Here is a 20,038-nt window from a genome sequence, read left to right on the forward strand (position 1 = left end):
CCTAATTAAATTTTGTTTGGACAGAGAATATACTTTGTATGATGGAAATCTGTTTAAATTTGTTGACATTTGTTTTATGGTGCAGCATATGGTCTGTTTTGGTTAATGTTCTACATGCACTTAGAATATGTGTTCTCTTACTGTTGAGGAGTGTTTTTTATATAAGTCAATTACATCAAATTGGATTACAGTGTTCAAATCTGTATCCTGATTTTCTGTCCACTTGCTCTGTGAGTTGAGAGAGGTATGTTGAAACCAAGGATAATTGTAGGCGTCTTTTTCCTTTTGAACTTAGTTTTTGTTTTCTGTGCTTTGAAGCTCTGTTAGATATGTTTATATTAAAGTTACGTATTTGATGAATTAACTCTTAATAAAATGTTCTCTTTACCTATGGTAATTCCTTTTCCCGAAGTCTACTTTGATATTATTAGAGCCTCTAGAGCTTTAAGATTAGTATTTGCAAGGTGTATCTTTACATCCTCTAATAATCTGAAACCTATCTTTGTTTATATTTATGCCACATTTATTGTAGACACAATATAGTTGGATCTTGCTTTTTATTTATTGTGATGATGTGCCTTTTAATCACAGTGTTTAGACTCTACTTCTAGTATAGTTGAATGTTTATCTGTTCTTTGTTTTCTATTTGTTCCATCTGTTCTTTGTCTTTTTTCTTCTTTTCCTGATTTCTTTTATATTTAATATGTTTATTTTATATTTTTATTTTTTTAATTTTATTTTTCAATTATAGTTTACATTCCATTAGGTTACTAGCTATACCTCTTACTTTATGAATTTTGGTAGTTGCTCTAGGATTTATAATACACATCTTTAAATTATCATGGTCTATCTTAAAATAATACAGGCATGCCTTGGAGATATTATGTGTTCGGTTCCAGACCACAGTAATAAAGCAAGCATTACAATAAAGTGAGTTGTAATCTTTTTGCTGGTGGAGAGTCTTGCCTTCAACTTGTAAAAAATGCAACATCTGTGAAGCGCAATAAAGCAAAGCACAGTAAAAGGAGGTAGCCTGTGAGACGTGTCCCCTAAGGTCCTTACAGCGAAGCGCTTCCGTTTCCCTTGTTTCATCCTTCGTGTTATTATCCTCATACATTTTATGTCTCTATTATTATAAACCCCACAATACTTTGTTAAAAGCTTTGCATTACACAGTCAATTTTCTTTTTAAAAAAATTTAACAACGAGTGAGTTGTTGGCCAGATGTTTTACGTTAGTGTATGCTAGCATGCATGCAAGGAGCTGTCTATTACATTATAATTGTGTCCTGTCCCCGTGACTCTCTCGTAACAAAATCTGTGATGTGTGAGGTGCTGATTGAGGGAAAGGGACCTGAGAAATGGCTGTGTTCTTACAATGCTTTTTTAAACATTTGAAATCCAGGTTTGTTGAATGTCTGTCCTTCAGTTCACCAACTATCTGTTGGGTGCCTACTGTGTGCCAGGTACGGTGCTGGGCACTGATGTTTCAACAGCAGAAAAGAAAAAGAGAAGTCCCTTAGTGGAGCTTATAGTATAGTAGGGAGGACAATAACAAACAAGATAAAGAGGCAATAAATGTATCATTGCCTACAGTGCTAAGTTCTGAGCAGAAAAAGTTAGCCAGAGGAAGGAGGCAGGCAGGGTCAGGCAGTTTGGCCTAAACTTGCAGGGAAAGCCCGGAGGAGGTTTCCCTGAGACGATAACATTGGAATTGAAGACCTGAGGGAGATGAAAGATAACTGAGCTCTTGAGCTTTGTGTACAACCTGGAGGCTCTAGATAACTACTATATTGTGACCTAAAAATCTGATAAGAGGGTAGATCTCAGGTTACATGGGCACAATATTGGAAAAAAAGAACTGTGGAGGTGCAAGAAGCAAGCCAAGTGGATTGCGGGCACTAGGCTCACACTGGACAGCATCCTACTGCACAGCAGGAGTAGTGTTAATAAAGCTTAGCTATAATAATAAAAAATAAATACTAAGGTGGTGTTGACCAGACTTAACTATTGCAAGTGAACAACTACCTTTAATTTTAAAAATTAGACCAAATCCCCACAGTGGTGTAATTTTGTTTTTAATATCTAGGCCGTAGGAAATGGAAGGATATTTAAAACAACTTCAAAGACTGTGCTTTCAGAAACGGTAATCGTGGAGATATTAAGGCTTCATGCCGCAGAGAGGCTTTATGAAAGTAATTACTCTGGTTGCACTAATAGCTTCTGGGGCCTGTAAAAACCTAAGAAAACCTTAGCTCTCCGGCAAGGTGCTGAATTACTTTCTGAAAAATGTAGCTCATCTGCTTTCCATCAGCCACTTATTTGTGGTCTGCTAGTTGCCTGTATAACTTCTTTGAACATAGAAAATAAAACAAATATTGAAATGTAAATACTCTTTTATTCAAAAAAGATGGCTTACTCTAAGATCTCAATCTTGTCATTAGCGCGTTTTCAAAGTTCGAGTTTGATGAAACAGCTCTTAAGAGACATTCTGGTCCCTAAAAAATAGGTAAGAAAGGCTATTGGCTGTGTGCCAAAATAGGAACATGGCAGTAAACTATCCTTATAATATATGATGGCTGTTTATTGGCGGAGGTCTAGAATCCATGTATAAGAAATGAGTGAACATTTTAACATATCACATAGTGTAGCAAGGTGCACAAAAATATACACATATTTTACACCTTGAATCAACATCTACCTTATTATACAGAGCCTTCCTAGTGCCCTGAAAAGCTACTCTGTAACCAAGGATGTGAAAAACTTACACAGTTCTAAGATGTTGGTGAAAGAAATTAAAGAAGACACAAATCAATGGAAAGTTATTCTGTGCTCATGGACTGGAAGAATTAAAATTACCCTCTTAATGACTCATTTTTTGTATTTATTGATGTGAGGGCGGGGGACATCGATTGGTCGTCTCCCACATGTGCCCCAACTGGGGAGTCGAACCGATAACCTAGGCATGTACCTTGACCAGGAATCAAACCTACAACCTTTCCATGTACAGGACAATGCTCCAGCCAATTGAGCCACACCGGCAGGGCGTAATGACTTATTTTTAAAATAGTATAGATTGCAATAAGTAGGAATGAACGATCTGGCATATTTTTATATTAATATACGAGTTGGCATTGTAACCTTTACTCCCACCATTATTATCGCCTCTTAAAATGTATCTAATTGGTCATATGAAGTTAGACTGAAGGAATTTATACCTTTGGTAATTTAAAAGACAATATTTTTTCTCTCCTGTATTATCTTTGAACAAATACTGTGACTTTGTTTCCCCACAGTCTTTGATTTTCATCAAGCAGCTGATGGTATCCAGGAACAGCAGAGACAAGAACAAGCAGGAAAGAAGTATGGTTTTTTTCCCCTTTGTTTTTTGTTTTTGGTGCAGTTGAAGCATGTCTAGACTCTTATGCCTAAATTCTAGGCTGGAGGTTAAAGAAAAATAGTATTAAACTAACTAGTTTAGATTTCAAAGAAAATCGATAGGATTGTGAAAAGAGACTTACAGGAAATAGTATAAAGACAAAATAGTCAATCTGGCCACAAGAATTACATCTTTCTTGTCTAATTAAAGCTTGTTTTGATTTGTCTTTAAGCTTGGGTACCACCAAAAAGGGCATTGGCCCAGTTTATTCCTCCAAAGCTGCTCGGAGTGGACTCAGGATGTGCGATCTTGTTTCTGATTTTGCTGGCTTCTCTGAGAGGTAAGTAAGTGGCTTGCTTTTCAAAAATGGAAAGAGTAAATGGAATTTTAGAATTTTTAAAACTCAGATTGCAGACTGGGAAAATCAGTGTTCTAGTTGAATAGTGGTTGGTGTTTTTGTTTTATATAAAACATTAAAGTTACTTTTATTATTTTAATTGGTTCTTAATTTCAGATTAACTTTATGAGAAATAAAATGATAATATCATAGCAGCACCCCCAAGGAGACAAAACCAAAATTATGTTTGAGGACTGGAGTCTGGAGTGGTTTGCTGAGTAACAGAGAAGTTTCCGGGGGGTGGCATTGCTTTGGTGGGGTTGGTGCGGTCACCACGTCTGAGAGTCTTGACCTTCAGATTTTCAGGTTTGACATGATATGTCCTTTCATCTAGAAGTAAGTAGCTTCTCAGGTCCTAGTGAACCATTGTGTACCAAGCTCACCTTGAAAAATAGAAATAACACATTGACACTGACTCTGTAGAAAAAATCTTCCAGGGGAGCCCGATAATCACCAGAAAGCTAGATGGTGACTCAGTGATGGGGAGTTAGTTGGTTGTGTTTAATAACAGGTGGCATCAGAGGTATCATGTGTTCTGTCCTTTTTAGGTCAGTGATTAGCGCTGTCAGAGCACCTCCACTGGGAATATTAGAGACCGACCGCTAATGTCTACCTAGATCTCTTATAAAAGCGTTGTGTAGACCATGCCTTTTGTTTTATACATAGTATAATATAATTAATTTGGGTATAAGTCTTGTGGTTATGCATTTCAGTTACTTTCTGCCTACACACACATAACCTTAATTATATTGTTGATATTCTTAAACTTGAAAAAAATACTTAGAGTGTAACATTTATTCATATGACTGATCTCCTTTATTAGATTTTATTTTTCAGACTGTAACTTCAGTTTGGGCGTTAGTTTGTTAGAGCACTTTACTACAAAAACCATTTTAATCAAATTATATTATTCAGAATATTTTCAAGACAGCTAATGCCTTGATTTATCCATATTTCTCAGAGCTAATGTCTTGATTTCTCTGTATTTCTCAGGTTCAAAGTTCTGGCAAACCACTACAAATCTATATACCCTACTTTGGAAATAGACATTGAAGGTGAATTACAAAAACTCAAGGTAATGTTTTCTGACCTTTTAAATGTCCTTTTAAAAACTTGTTTCCCAACTTGGCATCTAGATCTTTTATTCACTCAAGCTTTGTGTTAGGAACTGAAAATATAAGAATGAAGAATATATGGCGATTTAGTAGTAATACATAAAATAGTTTATAGTCTTAATAAGTGCCACACAGATATTATAGATAAGAACTGGTAAAGCGAAGTGTTTGCCCTTTTTAACCTTAAAAGCATATAGGCCTGAAAGAACATCGTATGTTTGAGTAACTTCCCATGACATGGCTTAAGCAGAGTATTGAGTGGGGAGCAGGGAACAGGAATAAAGTATCTGAAAATAAAAGTTACACACATAGGGACCAAACCATAGGTCTTATGTGTCTGATAGCCAAGGACTTAAAAGGGAGTTTTGCTTTTATCCTGGAGATAATGAAAAAACTGTGGAATAATCTTGAGCAGTTTTTGTATATAAAAATCAGCAATGTGGAGGATAATCAACAAGGGGACAAGCGAGAGAATTCTGAAAGCTGACCATCCCTGTTAGGAGTGACACCCCATTGGGTCAGTCTCTTAAGACACAAATAAGGTAATGGGTCAAAGGTTAGGCCCGAGTTGGCAACTATTAGGTGTCAGTGGTACCTGAGTTAGTTATCAGTCAGGCTTCCTATACAGCCCTCCACAATATTTGGTGAATTTCAGGCTGCTTCCTGTGTATTTGATTGTTACTCTTTCTCTTCTTTAAAAAAAGTGTAAATGTCAATTCCAGAACTGTAGAAGTTTACAAACCCCATATGCCATTCTAAAATAGTTGCAGACCTTAGGTCTGTCTACTTACTAAATTCCTAAAAAAAAAAAAATACCCTCCAAGGAACAATCTAAACTGGATTTCAGTGTACTGATTGTTGCTTAGAATAGATGGTCATTTTCTTTTCATTTTGTCATGCCAATAATTGTTTTAAATTTATAATTAGCAACTTGAAAATATTTATGTACTGAAGTACAGACATGGCTTTTTCTGTTCTATTTTGTACATGTTTCATGTGAATATAAAGTAGTTGAATAATAATGAACAGAATTGGGTAAGAAAATTCTTAATAGGTGCACCAAGTCATTCAGGAATGAGGGATGTGGTAGTGGGTTGGTCATTTTAGGCATAAAAAAAGGACTAAAACAGGATTAAGCATGAGAGTGGAGACTACAGCCCTATAAAACGGGACCATGTTTTTTTCAAAGGGTAGAACACGTTTTGGTGAATTTTTGAGTGGAACTTGGAATTCCCTATGGTTTGGCTAAATATTTAAACATAGTTGAAACTAGGTTTTATTGCACTTATACTATAGACATTGGGGCAACTCTTGTTTATACTACATTTTTAATTGAATTCTAAAATTAAGCAGTATCATTAATTTAAATATGTTTTCAGAAAGTTTTATAATGCTCATGTGTAAATAGTACTGGATATTGTCTACTAGTAATACCGCTGAGATATTTTACTCTTGATGGAATATAATGGAAGGAGAATATTAGTAATCAATTATTGATATACATTTGCATGTTTCGCAGCGGCACTTGTGGCCCTCATCGCATTTTGAGACTCACATTTTGAGATGCAAGTTTTAAAACTCATGGTTATTTGGATTCTAAATGTGGCTTTTTAAATACTTCACAAAATATAAAATTGTAATGTAATATACTTAATTTAAATTTCCTTGAAAGCTGGTTTGTGAGGTATGAGTACTTGGCTCTGTGAAAGGCTGTCACCTTGGGAGGGAGGTTAATATAGAACCTTTGAAGTCATCGTATCTGCTTTTCGTGAGCTAGTGTCTCTTCTCTGGTTTTGGAGAATCAGTATGATTGTCCACCAGGTAACCGCAGTGTTGCAGTGGTGGGGAACCCCCACCGGCCCCTTTCTCCTCGTGTTTGTCAGTTTCCACTGCCATTGAGTCAGGTCCTTTTTACCATCCAGGTTATGTTGTACACTTAGTTGTACACATGGCAACTGGTCTGTCTTTGTGCACAGGGTTACATGGAAAGGGTTAAACCAATGGTGAGAGACGGAGTCTATTTCCTATACGAGGCCCTGCATGGACCGCCAAAGAAAATCTTGGTAGAAGGTGCAAATGCAGCCCTCCTAGACATTGATTTTGGTAAGTGAGGTGTGACTTATTGGGAGCCTGACTGAGCCCCGAAGTACGTAAGATATAAGTCGTTAATGTTGGCATTAGGGGACTTTAAAAGAAGGCTTTTAGCTTGTATACATATTCAGGAATGGTGGAAGTTTGTCATCTTACACTAACCTTTTTTTTGTAAAGGAATATTGTGGAAAACACAACACATACGTTAAGTTTGTTGTTCATTAGAAAAGTCAAATGAATATTTGGGTCAGTGGGTTTGAAATACTAGAAACTGTGATTTTGATTGTGTGGTTCGTGGTTCAGTTCCAGAGCTCATTTCCTTAGGACTATAAGACGGTCAGATGCATGCTGGATGCATGCTGCAGAAGGGGCTTCGTCTTTGATTCAGGCTCTTTAAAAATATATACATTATTATTAAACACGTGTATTCTAAGATCTGTGGAAGTCGTTTTAATTAAATCCTTGGGCAAGAAATTCTGAGTGTGTTTAGAGCATTTCCTACATCTGAAAATGTTAACACGTAGTGTCTTCAAACTTGTGCCCCATTAGTTTGTTGGCCATTCCATCGAGACGTGATTGCTCAGGATAAGTCTGATTGTCCTCAGCTCTTACTGACATTTCACTGGCTTTAACTCCGAGTAAACCAATTGAAGAAAACGTACTTCTGTGTAGTAGGTCTGTAGCTTTGATATCATAAGGTGCCTCTGCAATCTAGAAAGAAAGCTGAGTATCTAATTAGTGAATAATTTTAAGTATGAAGAGGATCTTAGCTTACCCTTGTCATTTCTGGAGTTATTCCCTGAATAGACATGAAGAGGCAGGAAAACACTAAAATACAACAAAATTTTTAGCGTACTGTTGTCACTGCAGGTGCTGCTGTACCTTATTTGTATCAAGGAAGTAAAACAGATTTGTTTCAAACAAATTTAAAGTGCATAGATTTCAAGTCCACACAGGTAGAATAACAGCAGGGTTTGGGCATTAGATTGTTCAGCAGTCCATTTGGTGAGTGCCCATCATAGAGAGCTGAGTAACTGGGCACCCACTCCGGGACCCCTCCCACGCCAGCACTGCAGGCGCAGCCCTGACCACCTGTGTCTTTATCTCATTATATTCAGAAGGAATCAAGAACAGAACCTTGAGGCTTCAGGAGGCTGGTTACAGATAGATTCAAGTCTGCCAAATACCTAGACGATATTCAAGTGCGGAATGTTCATAGTAATCCTGTTTTGAAATAATAAATACCTGTGTGTGTGTATTTACTGTTTGTTCCTGTGTTTCAGGAACTTATCCTTTTGTAACCTCCTCAAACTGCACAGTCGGCGGCGTCTGTACCGGCTTGGGCATGCCCCCCCAGAATGTCGGGGAGGTGTATGGTGTTGTGAAGGCTTACACAACCCGAGTCGGTATCGGCGCCTTTCCTACAGAGCAAGACAACGTAAGCCTCTTTCTCAGCAGCTCTAATTCAAAGGTTTAAAAACAAAAGTTCATGCCTTTTTCCCTTAATGAATTGTCTTCTGTGCTTGTCTCTTAATTTGCGAGGCTGATCAGAGCAACATTTAAAAATGTGTGTGCACACCTTTATCGTTAGTGGCAGCAGATTGGCAGCAGAAGAGAAGGGATCAGAGGGCACTTAGAGGTCATGGTCATGCCCGGCTAAGGGAACGTGGGTTTATGAAGGGGATTGAGCTAGTGGAGGGAGGAGTTGTTAAAAATGACAGCTGCCTTTCACCAGGAGCTTACTGGGAGAGTAGGGTGAGGAAAGTGTCCCCCGGACGTTGTGCAATCATAGCCGACACTTACAGGTGACAGGGCCAGGTGCTGTGTGAGTGCTGTGTGCCTGGAGGCTCTGTGGGGCCTCACAGCAGCTCGGCGCTGGGCGGGATCACTGTCCCCGGGGTACGTGGGAGGAAACTGAGGCACAGAGAACTGAAGTAACTTGCCCCAGGCCACACAAATAGGGCTGCAAACCGAGCATGGCAGAGTGAGTTTTTAAAAAGTATGTAATTGTAATGATGTCAAAATATAAGAGCTGAGGAAATGATGACTTTAATCAGAAAGGTGTAAATTATGGAATACGTAGCTCAGAGAGAGGGAAGATTAGGGTGTAGGAAGTGACTGTGGCTTAGATCTTTGAACGTTCTTTTCAACCTTCATTCTTTTCAAAAGGATATGTGATATTAATAAGTAGTTATTAGAAGCAAGTTTGCTGGGTGGTTTTTAGGAAAATTATCAAACTACAGTTGTTCTTTGAGCATTTTGCTCAAGTTGTCTGTTTTAATAAATACTATCAACTTAATTTTTAATAGGCAGCATTTATATTTTTTATATATTAATCTAGATTTTAGGAAGTGATCTATATGACATCATAAAAAGCCTTGGTTTTAAAATATGGTAAAAAATGAAACTTAAAAGTGGATCTATTCCAAGTAATGCCTCCCTCACATAAAGTCCATCATCTCTGTGGAATTCTGTCTTCAACTTAGTTATTTCCTGAAGGATATTTATCTCAAAGGGACTCTGACTTATGTTATATGATCTTAGATATAATTCTATTAGATTGACAGCATTGGTATTCTAATTCTGAAGTTCTGTTTTCTGTCCCCCAGGAAATTGGAGAATTATTGCAAACAAGGGGTGGAGAGTTTGGTGTAACCACTGGAAGGAAAAGAAGGTGTGGCTGGTTGGACCTCGTTTTGCTTAAATACGCTCACATGATTAACGGATTTACTGCGTGAGTATTCTTAGAAACGTTTATTTCAGGAAATCATAGGACAGCTCATGACCACAGGTTAGATTTTGTGAAATGCAAACTTGAGATAGTGCCCCAGTAGGAAAATTTCTCTCTTTAACCTTGGAATGAAATGTTAGTTCAAGGTTGAAGTGAACCAAGATCTAGGAGGAAGGACACAAGGAGAAGGGACCCCAGGTTGTGTTCCTAGACATGAAAGGTTGGAAGGAGAGAATCATGATGCTCTTACATGCGTATAGGTACAGAGGGAAGTGAGATGGTAGGTAGGCGAGGAGAGAGAGCGAGTGAGGGTACAGGATACATACAGAGCAGGGGCCATGTACAGTGATTTAGAGCCTGGGCTGGACTGCTCTGACCTCTGGGTTTAAATCCCAGATCTATGCATTAGGCTGTGTGACTTTGGGCGAGGTAATCTTTCTGTGCCTTTTTAAAAAGAATCATCCTCTAGGTACTAGTATTGCCTACGTCATAGAGCATTTTGAAAATTAGGTGAGCAGTATAGTGAAAATGCTTAGTGAGCTGTTCACACACACACACACACACACACACACACGTGTAAATGAATGTATTTGTGCCTGTATTCTTTAGCCTTCACTTCTAGCAAATAACAGAATAAAGGATTAAAAAAATTTGTCGGCAAGAATCCCAAACTAGTGTTGTATCTAATTTCCAAAGACCTTTCCCTTAAAGCTCTGTTTTCCAGTCAATTTATTGGGAGGTTTTGATGTATCATGAAGAGGTCCTTGGTGTGTTTTCTTCACTCTCCTGTGACAGTTTCTGACCAGAAGGGTGGAGGTGACTGTAACCGGAGTGAAGAAATGAGGGTTGACAGCAGTGTGTAAATATGCACATATCTTGGGGTCACCCCCGCGGAACAGTGAGTTCTGCTTGTCCCACGGTCACAGGATGTGTCCTTTATGCCAGGCAGCCGTCCCACAGATACGTGTTGATCATAAGAAAGCTAAGCCGGAGGATGTGGATCCGTCACTGAAAATCTGTTATCACTAGTAGAAAAGTAACTCACTGTAGAATCAAATCATTTTTTCATTATGAGGAAAATTCATTAGTATGTTGTCCTATTGTGTTTTCTGTGTGGGATGCTTTAAAACAAAACTAAGCAGTTCTCAGAATTGCTTTGGAACTTCTAGCTTTGTATAAATTTCCCTTTATTCCCTCATCAAGTTAGATGTTAGGGCCTTTAAGAGTTTGCTGTCTTAACATTGTCTTTTTTTTTTTCCTTTCAAAACTAGGTTGGCACTTACCAAATTGGATATTTTGGACATGTTTACGGAAATCAAAGTTGGAGTTGCTTACAAGTTAGATGGTGAAATTATACCTCATTTCCCAGGTATTTTTTGGGGGGGGGGATATGTATAAAGAATATCATTAGGTGAACACATTAGAACAATTTCATACAGCTCGTCTGTATAATTTGTGATATGTAGCCCCATGGTCGATACGCCGTTGTGAATAGTGGGGTACACTCGGTTATTATTGGCTTTTGCTTCGTAGCTGCTGTACCTTGGGTGCTGGGTCGCAGCGTGGAGCTTAAAAATAGAAATGGAGAAACATGGTTTCTCCGAGCCCACCATGCTGCCCCTGAATCCCCCTTAGCCTAGGTAGGCACCCCCTCCCCTGAGAAGTGTGGGGTAGGAGAAAACAGCTCTGCTTGCTAGGATGAGCCAGCTCTTGATACCTTAACCACCCTGCCCTTCAAGCCACGTTAAGTGATTTTCTCTAACCTCTATTCTGTATCTGAAGTGGACGGATGTAGGGCGACTTCCTACTTGAGGAAGTGTGTTTTCTCAGACACACCTTCAGTTATGCTTTCTTCGGTGACTCAGGAAGTTCTGTGAATGTTTCCAGCTTCCGGAAATAGGAGCTGTGGGTTTGTTTAGCCATCCTGTAAGGCTGGTGATAATACCACGTGAGCTAGCAGAGTGAAGCTTGGTAGGCTGGTAGGTTCTGTGACTTGCTAATGAGGACCCGTCCGTGGACTTGAAGATAGCTTCAGGTTCTTAGAAATGTGTAAGGTCATTGTCTGTTAGTCCGACCTCTGGGCCAGCTCCAGTTTGGTTTCTCTTGGCTCCGCTTTTCCTTGATTCTCAACCACTGTTTCTGTGTTTAATGACTTTGTTTGAATGTTGGGCATTGTGGATAATATGTTGTAGAGACTCAGATTCTGTTACCTTCCTCCAGAGAATATTGGTTCTTGTTTTAGGGGACAATGACATGACTGGCTGACCAAACTGAACTTTTATGCCTTGGTCTTATGCTTTGTTAGCCTGGGAAGAGTCCGAGGTGTTTTCTAAACCTCTCTAACCCAGTGTGACCCAGTCTCCAAATTCTGTCTCCTCTGGATCTTGGCAGGGATCTTGGTTTTAGGCTCCATTAAGGGTGTCTATAGTACGTTTTACTCTGGAGTGTGGTTTTTACTTTGAGTGAGCACCTTTCTGGTGGCCCAGGTGGATGTCTGGAGAGTCAAGAAGTGTAAAGAGATCTCCAGGCTGGCATTGCTGGAGCTTCAATGCACCTTGTCCCCCCCCTTCTACGAGCACCTCTAGAATCTTTGTCCTACTCAGCTGTGTGACAATTGCTACCTTGTAACCCTCTGATGGTCCCATTCTTTGTGCACACAGTTGAAAGTTAGCCATGGGACTCTGACATGGCCTCTGGGGTGGAGGCATAGGGCCCTTCCCTGTGTAGCTCCCTCCTGTCTGACCCTTGACCTTGATTCTCACTGCTTCAGCTTCTCTGAAATCTGTCATCTGTCTGCTCAGGTCAGTGGGACCACTTCTCTGCTGGCTCCAGTATCACTTCATGTCTTGACTTCCGGTGGTCAGGAGATTGTCCCTAGGCAGAGAGTTGGGTAGCTTCAACACCGCTTTGTGCATTTGCTTTTCTCAGAAGTTGCAGTTTGTGCTGCCTGTTGTCCATTGCCTGGCGAGAGTCGTCACGTATTTTGTCCATTTGTACAGTTTATGCTGTGAGTTAGGCTGACACCACGTACTCCATCATGGCTGGAAATAGAAGCCCCACTGAGCTTCTTGATTCCTTCTCTCATCTACTACGGGCAGTTCTGACATATCTACTTAGTGTGGTTCATCACCTTGTCTCTGCTTCCAGGGACATGCCTAGCAGTATGTTTTCATCATGTTTCCACCATGAGTCATGGGAGCGCACTCCCATAGCAGCGCGCGCTCATTGGCCTCTCCGTTCCACTGCCCACCGCACCTCGCAGTCCACCCTCAGGCTCCAGTTTTACGTGCTCCTTGGCTCCCGGTGGTAGTTGCTGACTCATTCCTACAGATGCTCTCGGAATGCTGTCCTTTGCCTCCCTTAGCAGGTCCAGTGCTTGCTTGGCCAAGTTACGTTGTGACTTGACCTTGGATATGGTTTGCTGGTCGCGGGGGGAGGTAAAGGTAGGTCCCGGGAGGGGCACAGGCTGCCTTGCGAGGCAGAGGCCCCCTCATCACCCTCAGACAAGGGGAAGCCTTAGCCTTCAACAGGAAGCAGTCGGCCAGTTTGCAGGCCCTTGGCAACCCTAGGGACGCAGGGTTCTTCAGTTACCAGCTCAGCTGCCCCATCCAGAGCCTCAGGGTCCCACTTACTCCCAAACGGGGCTCTGGCCTTGTCACAGCGGATTTGCTAGGTTTGAGACTTCAGCTTCTTCTGGAACGCTGCTGTCCATGCGACTAAGCCCCAAGCCCGAGCCTCAGCTTTCTCTGCCCTCTGCTGTAGGAGATGGGATTCTCTCTAGAAGACGCTGCCCACAAGGTTCCAACTTCCACACTTGCCGTAAACTGAGGGGGTCCTTCGTTACCGTTCTCCAGCTCACAAACGGCGTTCCGCTAGAGCCTGCTGATTCGTTGTTCCCTCCGCTTGTTTCTCGATGCTTCAGATGTTGCCAGCGCTGCCCTCGCACCAGCATGGCATCCCAGGGCACCTCCCATGACATTTGTAACAGCTGCACTGCTGCAACGTGCCGGGACCACCCCTGCTGCACCTGCCACCCCTGGGGGCCTCACTGCCCAGCAGCTGGCAGTGACGCAGCCCTGAGACCCCATGTTAGTCTTCTTCCTCACACCACCCTTGGCACCGCGTCGCATCCCTTGGGAAACAGACTGGTGGAGGCGTGTGCGTGCAGGCGGTTTGTTCATAAGCGCCCTGAGCGCCAGCACTGGGGAGGCGGGCAGAGCAGCAGCAGTAGGCAGAAGGAGAAGTCGGACGGCAAAGTAGTTACATAAAAAGCCCTCAGCTGGTCCCATGGGGGGCTCTGGGGCTAGAGTGACCCTCCAGAGTTGTCCCAAATTAAGGTAAGTGGCCTGGTCCTTGACATCTTCACAATGACAAGCCACCAGACACGGGCTGCTCCAGGCAGGCAGCTCCCTTCGGTGCAGGGCGTCCCTGGGGACATTGTAGACTGAGCGTCGTCAGCAGGCAGAGCTCCCGCAGCTGGGGAAGGTCGTCTCGGTCCTGGCGCGGGAGATCGGGGCATAGTGCAGCATCCGCCATTAGCTCCAGTCAGAGAAACTGGTCTGGTTTCAGGACGTTTTCAGTTTCTATTAGGGGGATACAGAGAAAATGGTTAGGGGAGGTAATGAAGGAGAGCCCCGCGAAAGCCTCTGTACCCGGTCCCAAAGGCAAGAGGCCTCTCGGGAGAACAAGCGTGCGGGCCTTTCTGAGAGAGAGCTGGCGTTATACGGGCCAGGGAGTGGAAATCTAGAAAGCTCTTAAGAATTGAAAGTTTTAAGTTTGGCACCGAAACTCACTTAACAGCAAAACCTGACTTGAACTCATGTTGAAACTAATAGTCTACCTGCTTACAGGGAATAATCCTGTGTTGCTGTAGAAATATGTTTGATTATAAGATAGTACCCCAGATGCACTGTTTTACCTTTCTAAACTCTGATAACTTCTAAGTTCCAAAATGCATCTGGCTTCAAAGATTTTTATAAGAGATTGTGAACCTATGACATATCAAAAAGTTGTTTGGCAATAGGCAGTGGACGCTGTGAACAAATACACTTTCTCTTTGACTTCCAGCAAACCAGGAGGTCTTAAATAAAGTCGAAGTTCAATATAAGACTCTTCCAGGATGGAACACAGACATATCAAATGCAAGGACATTTAAAGAACTACCTGTTAATGCACAAAATTACGTTCGCTTTATTGAAGATGAGCTTCAAATTCCAGGTAAACAGAAACACTTTGTGAACAATTATCTTAACTTTTTCTACTTTTGACTTGTCTACCATTTGAAATAGGATTAGGGATTATTATTCTTAGAGTGCTCATGATTTTGCATAGATGCCCAGGAAGACATGAAATAATTTTATTCCTTAAATATAATCATCTTTTTTTAATCCTTCATATGCCTGAAGACAATAGATTACTTCCCATCATTTTTGACCTCTCTGTTAGTATGTTTTTTACCCTATGACATTGATTCTTATTTCTTTCTCCCTCTTAATAACAGATCCTTTTGTATCTTTGTCACCACCAAAAATGGTTTGTCGTTTTTTCATTAGGAGTTAGACCACCCTTGAGAGTTATGAGGGAGTTTCCTGAATAGACCATAGGAAATAATAGTTTCAGAAAATAGGAAATCTGGTTTGGAAAAACGTAACAAAAAAGGATAAAACTTCTTTATTAAAAAACAAGTGTTAGCTGGTCAGGGAATTAGGCATACCAAGTTATGGCTGTGGCTAGTTGTGTGAAGTCTTTCTTTTAACACTGCGTTTTCTCTTCTGTTTGCACTGATGGAGATTTGAGAGACAGAAAGGGAAGTGGGCGGAGGCGTATTCTCCATATAATCTATTATTACTCTGATTTTGTGTTGTGTTTCATTTTTATTTGTGGTTCACCTCAAATGTGAATCATGGTTTCCCTATTGCTAGCTGCCCCTACTAGCTTGATGTCAAGTTCAGTAAACTCACTCCTCTTAGTCAATATTTTTTTGAAATATAAACAACAGTGAATTTACAATGATGTCCGTGAACCACCATAAGATTTACCCATGAGGCGCAAATGCTAAGAGATGTGATATCCATAGGATGGTACAGTGGGCAATTCCTAAGGCTGTGCAAATTAAAATAGTTTCCTCTTCCAGGTGTTTCTAGTTTTTTGTTTTTTTTTAATTTTTTTATTTTGGTTTTTCAATTACAGTTGTCCCCTTTTCCCCCAATTTCTCTCCCCCACCCAACCCACCCCCTCTCCCGCAATCATATCCCTCCCCGTTGTCCATGTCCATGAGTCTTTTATACAGGCTCTTTAATTAATCCCTTCCCTTACTTATCCCCCTTCTCTCCCTCTCCCCTCCCCCCTATTGACTGCTATTCTGCTCTTTGTTCTATTTAGTTCCTTTGTTTGTTTCTAGTTTTATGAGATATAAAAGTTGCAGTGACACCAGTGTCCTCTTAGCACCATCCATTCATCCAAGGTGCCTCCCCTTTCTAGTTGTTTGGGAACTTGATCAAAGGTTCTTTAGGTCTCTGCTGGCTTGGGCCAATTTTTAAAATCCTAATTATTAGGAATTGAGGAATTGTAAATATCGTGCAATTAAAACAGGAAGCAGTAAGGCAAACTACTCTGTGCTGGATCTCAACTGCACATTCTAATGGTTTAGAAATCGGCACAGTCCGCTAACAGAGTAAAACACAGGGTAACAAAAGGCACAAATGGCAAAGTTAATTGGTGACCAGGAGAAAAGTGGCGGATCTGCCAATTTAAAAGATTGAACATTATAAATGAATTAATACTTTCTTATACTTTTTCTCTCCCTCTCCCAGTTAAATGGATTGGTGTAGGAAAGTCCAGAGAGTCTATGATTCAGCTCTTCTAAGGATTTCCAGTGACACCAGAAACACTCCTTGAGGGGGGAAAGGACTTTCTTAAATATGTCCCTTATGTTCTCCAAGTTTCACGAATGAAGACGTTGATGTGAGTTGTAAGCCCTACAGCTGTTTCCAGTCTCTTAAGGTGGATGCTGGTGTGGAGAGAAGCTTCGGCGCATTCCAGTGTCAGCTTCCTGGCTGGCCCCGTTGCCGAAATCATCTGTTGCTCCTGCTGCTCATGGTGCCACATCTTCTTTCATGTTTAGCGATAGTATAATCCATGTGGTTTGAAATCTAAAACAGAATTACTTTCAGTGTAGTGTTTTTCATTATTGTCAGTGTGTGTCCATAGGTTTTACCTCTATTAAATGGTAATGCAGTTTTGCACAAATATTTTTACATTCTGATCATTCAGTTTTGTCATTGTAATCTTTGCTGTTAGAAAAATGATAAGAGGAGTTCTGTAAACTTTTGTAATGCTATAAATTCTGTTTAAATTGTGAACTGTTTATTTTCTGCTGAGACCATTGCAAATTTGAGCTTTGGCGGGGGGTAGGGGTGATATATTCATGGGTCCTTTAATTTGTACAGAACACAAATCTTATTTCTCTCTATAAATTATTTAATACATTGACCGTTTAATTAAGTGTTCGAAGAGAAAAGATATTCCCTGACACAATGCTCCTAATGTTAAGAAGTAGTCATTAAAAGATCTGTTGTGATATTTGGTGAATATTTTTCTTTAATTTTGAAATGCATAGCTTTCCTATTTTATCTTACCATTATTTCTAAATCTAGTGGATTGATTTTTCAGCCTTGTGCCTGCCAGTATGCCTACAAAATAATCTGTAAGTGTCCAAATGAACTCAAATTGTTGGTCATGCCTTTATTTCTCTTGGGAAAAAAAAGTGTTATTTTAACAATTAGGCTTAACCTATTGTGTTATAGATTATCGTTCAATGAACTATTTTAAGTGTTTAAATTAGGTGCCACTTAAATTTATTTTAGTACGCCATCAATAGCTGATTAAAAAGAACCAGATATTTCTAGGATACTTTGTGTATTGTGTTTTTGTTCTGCTAAGAGAAAGAATGGTAATACTGATATGTACAAGGAGGAACTCTGTCCCTGCTGAGTGTCATCCGAGGGAGGGGGAGATCAAAAACAGACCCTTGGAAAACACGCAAACATCTTTTATGTTCTCTAGGTACATTTTTATTAATACTTAGTTCAAGAAAAAAAATCGAAAATTAGAGCAGCATTATTGGCTCCAATACACAAGGAGAGTACAGACGATCATACAAACCCACTACTGATCAGTAAGGATCTTTACATAAAAATAATAATTTATATTTAATATATAAGAAATAATTTTTATTCTAATGGAAATTGAGTGGGCTTTTATTCTTTTTACTCTTTTATCTTCCTACTTGGACTTTAAATTGGGGGGGTTCGCCGCCCAGAGATGCAAGCTGTGTTAGGAGTAAGCATGTTAAGGACCGTGCTGATCTGGCTACAAGCAGTGCCTTACTGAAACATTTTTAGCGCTGATCCAGAAGCAGATACAAAGAGTCCATTCTTTGAGTGAACAGTGCTTTTTTTTTTTTTTTTTTTTTTACCAAAAAAGTGTAACTCTCCTATTTGATATTTACTCATTTTTGACCAGTTTGAGTGATTCTCTCCCATTTCTCTTGATGAGCTGTTTGCTGACTAGATTGGTTAAGAGAGAGGATATGTTTTTCAGATACAGTTCAGTCTTTAAAATAATAGGTAACTATTAAAATAACAAATCTTTATTGAACGAGTATATACGGGAGTCCCCTCTTTATTGAGAGGGGTTATCTTCTGAGACCCCTTGTGGGTGCCTGAATCACAGACAGACCAAACCCTATATATACCATGTTTTTCCTGTACTTCCATAGCTATGATAAAGTTTAATTTATATCAGGCACAGTAAGGGATCCACAGTAACTAATAAAATAGAATGATTATAACAACCTACAGTAACAAAAGTTATGTGAATGTGGGCTCTCTCACCAAATACCGTGCCGTACTGCCCCCACCTCCCCTGCTCGTGATGATGTGGGATGACCCAGAGCCTGTGTCAGGAGATGAACTGAGGGAGTCGCTGGACCATGGGCTGGTTTCCGGGGTGGAGTGGGGCGGTGTGAGGTTTCACTGTGCCGTGCAAGTTGAAACTTATGAATTGTTTCTTTCTGGAATTTTCCATTTAATATTTTCAGACCGTAGCTGACCATGGGTAACTGCAACTGCAGAAGGAGAAACCATGAGTAAGGGGGAGGGGGGGCTACTATAAGCTGGATTCTGCTAGATGTGGTGACAGTACACAGTCCTCCTGAAATTTATTGTAGTGGAGACGGCACATTGTTAAACATATTTTTAAGTGCTGTGATTGGCTACAGTGGAAAAGTACCAGCTGTTATGAAGGAGAACCTAACCTAAATTGGGGAAGGTCTTTTGTAGAAATACATTGAAAGAGACCAGAAGGAGCCCTGGCCAGGTAGCTCAGTTGGTTAGAGCGTTGTCCTGATAGGCAAAGATTGTGGGTTCGATCCCTAGTTAGGGCACAAATAAGTGGAACAACAAATCAATGTTTCTTTCTCTCTCAAAAATAAATAAAAATTAAAAAAAAAAAAAAGACCAAAAGGCTGTGTAGTCAGAAAGACACTGTGCAAAGACCCAGAGGCTGAAAAAAATTGGGGAAATTGGAGCAACTGAACAAAGTGAGTGAGGGGCTGGTGAGGCCGATGTGTGGCAAGAAACGAGGCAGACTGAGCCAAAGACCCAAACCTGTTTCGTGTGAAAGAAGAGTGTAGGCCAGAATGTAACATGTATGCTTAAGGAGGCGTCATGGGAGCGCAGAAAAGCCGCTGAAACCAAAACGATGCCCTCTTACATTGGAAAATTTGGGCTCACAGGACAAGATAGTTCAATGGGAGAGGGCCCATTGAGCATATAAATTGTTTATTTTATTTTATTTTTTTACACCAGTCTCACATCTCACTAGTCCTGTGTCGCATCTGGGATTCTGCACCCAGAGCACCTTCAGAGTCTTCCTCCTTGGCTGCATCCCCAGGTTCTTCTTTTCTGTCTCTCTCTCAACAGTGATGCGGTTACCGAGCAGACAGTTATATTCCTGCTGGTCCCACATATGTGGGACTGAATGTAAGATGGCTCGCCAGCGTGAGCACCAGGACAGTTAGTGGGGCTAAGAACAGGGACCAAGTCCTCTTACAGCCGGGTCTTAAAAAATTCCCTGCCCTAGGCCAGCCAACTTAATCTGAACAGAATTGGCAACATCTGTAACTATTTTTGGCTGGTAGCCATCTGGATGCACACCTAAATTAAAAGTCATCCTGCTGTCATTGTTTTAGTTGAAAAGAGTCACCCAAGGATGCCAGATGTGTTCCGACGCCACAGTCGCTCGGTTTGAGAGCCTTGACTTCGG

General features: G+C 40.7%; 1 protein-coding gene across 1 annotated transcript in view; it reads left to right on the forward strand.

Moving 5' to 3' along the window:
• The window catches only part of ADSS2 (adenylosuccinate synthase 2), a 37,215-nt gene extending 19,594 nt beyond the window's left edge, over positions 1–17,621 (forward strand). The window contains exons 5-13 of the mRNA XM_090263257.1: positions 3,296–3,362; positions 3,611–3,718; positions 4,769–4,850; positions 6,867–6,993; positions 8,265–8,419; positions 9,591–9,715; positions 10,984–11,081; positions 14,780–14,929; positions 16,525–17,621. Coding sequence (XP_090119383.1) covers positions 3,296–3,362; positions 3,611–3,718; positions 4,769–4,850; positions 6,867–6,993; positions 8,265–8,419; positions 9,591–9,715; positions 10,984–11,081; positions 14,780–14,929; positions 16,525–16,577 — 965 coding nt within the window. The 3' untranslated portion in view covers positions 16,578–17,621. The remainder of the gene's footprint in view (positions 1–3,295; positions 3,363–3,610; positions 3,719–4,768; positions 4,851–6,866; positions 6,994–8,264; positions 8,420–9,590; positions 9,716–10,983; positions 11,082–14,779; positions 14,930–16,524) is intronic.
• Positions 17,622–20,038: the final 2,417 nt, after the last annotated feature.

The sequence above is a fragment of the Furipterus horrens genome, unplaced genomic scaffold (assembly GCF_987537825.1).
Source record: "Furipterus horrens unplaced genomic scaffold, mFurHor1.1.pri manual_scaffold_15, whole genome shotgun sequence".
Lineage (NCBI taxonomy): Eukaryota > Metazoa > Chordata > Mammalia > Chiroptera > Furipteridae > Furipterus > Furipterus horrens.